This window comes from Triticum dicoccoides, chromosome 3A (genome assembly GCF_002162155.2).
Source record: "Triticum dicoccoides isolate Atlit2015 ecotype Zavitan chromosome 3A, WEW_v2.0, whole genome shotgun sequence".
Classification (NCBI taxonomy): Eukaryota; Viridiplantae; Streptophyta; class Magnoliopsida; order Poales; family Poaceae; genus Triticum; species Triticum dicoccoides.
Genome location: NC_041384.1, coordinates 177,030,714 through 177,034,777, shown reverse-complemented (window position 1 = coordinate 177,034,777; position 4,064 = coordinate 177,030,714). Strand labels below are relative to the sequence as shown.

Sequence of the window (4,064 nt, the reverse complement as noted above, 5' to 3'; positions counted from 1 at the left end):
CTATGTGTTCCTTCATGGCGTAGGCCTCCTAATACTAAAGACAAGCTGCCTGTGTGCTCCGTTTCCACTCGCACTCTCATCTCACCTTCTACATTCTTCAACTCCAAAGCTTTATCTTTTCAAAAAAAAAACTCCAAAGCTTTGCAAGGAGGAAGAGCTCCCTCCGGGTAGGTATATTCATGGCTGCCACGGTGGTCGTGGCGTGCTTCCCTCGGACTCGGAGCGCCGATTTCCGGTCCGAGCGGCCGAGCAGCTGCGCCTGCGCGGTGCTCTCCACCGAAGCTGGCCACGCTCCTCTTCCTCTTCCACTCTACCAACAGCAGCCAAGTCCCGCCCTGTGGTACAAATCATACTGTACAATTCACCTTGTAAACTGTGACTGCCAAGTGCCAACCCAGTAGCCTGTTCCGTTCCCAGCTATAATAATGAAAAAGCAGGGCGAAGTTCGCCTGTTCATCTGAAAAACGATACGTACCAATTTTATTTATCAGTGTATAGACTGATACTAGATCACAAGTCTTTCATGCTACCCCACAAATCTCAACCTATCTTAATCTCGTCAGAGCTCGCAGAGAGCTCGTGAAAGAATAGAGAGTTCGCTTGGACCACAGGTCAAAGTACCTACCAGCTAGTACTACACATTATACACGTGAATTTGATTTGGCTAGTGTTAGATCAAAAGTATGCCGCTATGCTGGATTTGAGCAGGCATCTTTCCGGCTCCCGGACGATATAAATCTCATCTCCGACACCACCTTGATACAGATCCTGGTTCCTGTGCCATTTCCACAGAGCGTGCGTCTCATTCTTCACCTGCACCAACAAATTATTAGCTCCTCAGTCACCCAACTATGTACAGTATGTATCTACAAGGTCAGAAGCTACTCTCGGTATTTCTTCACGGAGCAGCAGTTACCTCGAGAATGCCGTGGCCGAAGCTGCTCTCCCGGTAGGCGCTGTAGTCCGGCTGCCGGTCCCAGCAGAAGCTGCCGGCGGCGGGGTCGGACGTGAAGTTGAAGGCGCAGAAGCCGCCCATGAAGTCGTCAGGCGTGGACAGTGGCTCCGGGCAGCGCCCTGGGTCGTCGGCGTGGGTGGTGGCCATCTTCTCGCGGTTCCCGCCGTCGCCCACCGAGATGTGCACGGCGCCGCACGGGTCCAGCGTGTAGTTGAACACCCGGTTGGAGCGCTCGTACGCGTGCACCTGCCAGACCTCACACAAAGCCACTCTCAGCTGCTTGCCAATTAATGTTCAGACTTCAGAGGTACTGTAAGTCAGACGGTGTTACGTTACATACATGGCCGGTGAAAACGATGTCGAGGCCGTAGGAGTAGAGCAGCTCCTCCATGGCCACTCTCATGCACTCTGCCTCCCTGTAGTGAGCCTTGTAGGTGCTGTACCATGGCGCGTGCCACCCGGCGACCAGCCACGGGGTCACCGATCTGTCCACCTTTGCCAGGTCCTTCTCCAACCATCTGTACTGCTCTCCTGAATTTATTTGTTGTGCACAAGATTCAGTCCACCAAGTTTCAGCTTCCTTTCACTAATCAAATACAGTTCAGTTCAGAACTAAACTGGATTGAATTGTGTGAGCACCTGATTTGCTGTAGGCAGCGTAGGCAGCGAGCATGATGAAATGGATGCCGCCAGCGTCGAACGAGTAGTAGAAGGGGGAGAAGGAGTCGCTCTCTTTGGACGGGAACGCGAACCGCGCGCTGTAAGCCGCGAACGTCTTGTTGCCGATCTGCTGCTCGATCTCATGGTTCCCTTCGACCACCATCATCGGCGTGGTCGACGTCACGGACTCCATGTACCTCCCCCAGTAATCCCAGCGCGGCTGGTACGTCTCGTGGATGGGGGTGGACTTGGCGAACGAGCAGGAGTAGCAGTCCGTTCCGGTGCCGTTGGTCAGGTACAGGTTGGCGTAGCTCACGTCGCCGAGGAGGAGGACCAGGTCGGGCTGGTTGCTCGCCATGTGCTCCACGGTCGAGGTGGTGTTGTACGTGAGCCCGAGGTCCCCGACCACGGCGATCCTCCCCGGGTAGCTCCGCGGCCCGACGGCCGGCATCGTCCGGAACGCGTGCACGGCGCTCGTCGCACCCGGGATGGCTGGGTCGCCGCACTGGTAGTAGTACTTCGTCCCAGGCTCAAGCCCTGCATTGCGGCGAGAATTTCAGTCCCACGTTTGCTTCTGGTAGCTGTAAAAACTGCATTTTTTGTTTGTTTTTGGATTGTGGAGCAGGGGATCGACCTTGGAGGCGGACGTGGTGGATGATGCCGGAGGTGTAGTTCTGGAGGCCCTCGAAGGGGTAGAGCTGGCTGTACACGAGCGCGTCGCCGGTGGCCTCGCGGACCAAAGAATCGGCGGCGAGGCCGTAGCGCACGACGCTGCCGACCGTGCCGGGGTCCAGCGGTTTGACGGCGCCGCCCATCTGGAAATCCCCTGCGGAACCAACAGCCAATGCCATCTCAGAACTGACCAAAGGCATTACATTCCAGTGAAATTAGCTCAACTACCTGTGATCCAGGAGACCCAGGCGGAGGTGGGAGCGGCGGAGAGCGCGACGGCGATCTGCTCGGGAGCCCAGCCTGTGACCCGACGCTGCACCCGGGGGTCCGTGTCCGGCAGGTCCACCGCGTGGCCCCTGTCTTCCCGCAGCGGCACCGTCACCGGCCACGACGGTCCCTCCAGCGTCGACGCCGGCTCAGCCGCCGCCGCGGCGGCGAGCAGAAGCAGCGGCAGCGACCCCCTCCAAATCCCCATAGTCGTTTGGTGCCGCGGGCGCTCCCTCTTTCGTCGGGATCGAAAGGAGAGCAGTGCGAGGTGAGATTGGCATGGAGAGAATTGGGACGATTTTGTGGGAAAAATTATAGGAATCGAGCAGAGAAGGATGGGAGTGAAGTCGAATCTGGTGATCTTGTTGCATTCTCTGGAATTGGCAACTCGGTGACGTCCCGTCCGGCCGCCCACTTTGGAACAGCAGGATAAACACAAGCAAGGTTGCCTCGACATTGCTGCAAAAGTGGGCATCTTCCATGGTCACCGTCGAATATGCCCCCCCACCTCCGTCAGAACGGGTCCGTCCACGTGTGCTTCAAAACTTACCTAACTGCAAGCCGACATGTCTGTTTTCTCATAGCGTCTCCAACAACCGCGTTATATAAGCACCCTGCTGAAAAATTAATGTTTTTTATGCGAGCTACCGTTCCAGGCGAGGCGTAAAAATCACACGCGCGGCATATCTAATTCAGCGCGCGGGCCGAAACGCCATAGCACGCCGCTTATTTGCTGCGCCCGCTCCCGCGCGCTGGACTCTCAAACGCTTGCTCGCAACTCCATCTATCCCATCCAGTCGCGGCGCCGCCGCTGCCCGCGCCACCCCATTTATTCCGGCGACCGTTCCGGCGCTTCCTCGGCCTATCCCTGCGCTGCGGCGGCTTTCTCCGTCTCCCTCTAGTCACCGCCGCCCCTCACGCGCGGCAGTCCTCCAACGAACAGCGTCCGGCCGCTCACTGCCGCTCGGCGCTCGCAAGGTGTTCGACAAAACGCCCGAAAGGCATGTATTGCTCAAACTTCATGAATTTGATGCATGTTGATTGTAGTTTTTATAGCCTAGTATTGAACATTGTAGATGAGTTCGTCGTATGATTCTTCCGAAGAAGAATTTGAAATGGAAGAGGAGGAGGATCTTGCAATGATCCTAGCTATGTACATCAATAAAAAACCGAAGCACGGTGGTTCGATTATGGGTCGGCAGAAAATTTGGAGGGATAGGATCAATGCCCATAACAGATTGATGAGGCACTATTTCGTGGAGAATCCCACATACCCGGAGTTGTACGTTCGTCGCCGGTCTAGGATGAGCACCGAGTTGTTCAGGCGCATTGCAGAGAAACTAGCGAGCCATGATTGGTTTTTTCAGCAAAGGAGGAATGCCGTCGGAGAGCTCGGGCATAACACCTTTCAGAAGGTGACAACCGCTTTGTGTATGTTGGCATACGGTATCCCGGCTGATCTAGTTGATGATCACTTGGCCATGGGTGAGAGCCAAGCCATCATGTGTGT

General features: G+C 56.0%; 1 protein-coding gene across 1 annotated transcript; it reads right to left on the bottom strand.

The window, feature by feature from the left end:
* Nucleotides 1-456: 456 nt before the first annotated feature.
* Nucleotides 457-3,058, bottom strand: LOC119267761 (purple acid phosphatase 15-like). The gene is made up of 6 exons (XM_037549200.1): nucleotides 2,516-3,058; nucleotides 2,250-2,441; nucleotides 1,595-2,152; nucleotides 1,296-1,486; nucleotides 917-1,201; nucleotides 457-813 (listed from the first exon to the last, which is right to left on the bottom strand). The coding sequence occupies exons 1-6, from the start codon at nucleotides 3,027-3,029 to the stop codon at nucleotides 676-678; spliced, it is 1,878 nt and encodes a 625-aa protein (XP_037405097.1). The 5' UTR covers nucleotides 3,030-3,058; the 3' UTR covers nucleotides 457-675.
* Nucleotides 3,059-4,064: the final 1,006 nt, after the last annotated feature.

Excerpts from the sequence above, each read along its gene's own strand:
- LOC119267761 (XM_037549200.1), bottom strand. The coding sequence starts at position 3,029 with ATGCCCACTTTTGCAGCAATGTCGAGGCAACCTTGCTTGTGTTTATCC. Across the intron at positions 1,487-1,594 it reads CGCTGCCTACAGCAAATCAG|GAGAGCAGTACAGATGGTTG; the intron begins GTGCTCACACAA and ends AAATAAATTCAG. Across the intron at positions 814-916 it reads TCGGCCACGGCATTCTCGAG|GTGAAGAATGAGACGCACGC; the intron begins GTAACTGCTGCT and ends TTGTTGGTGCAG.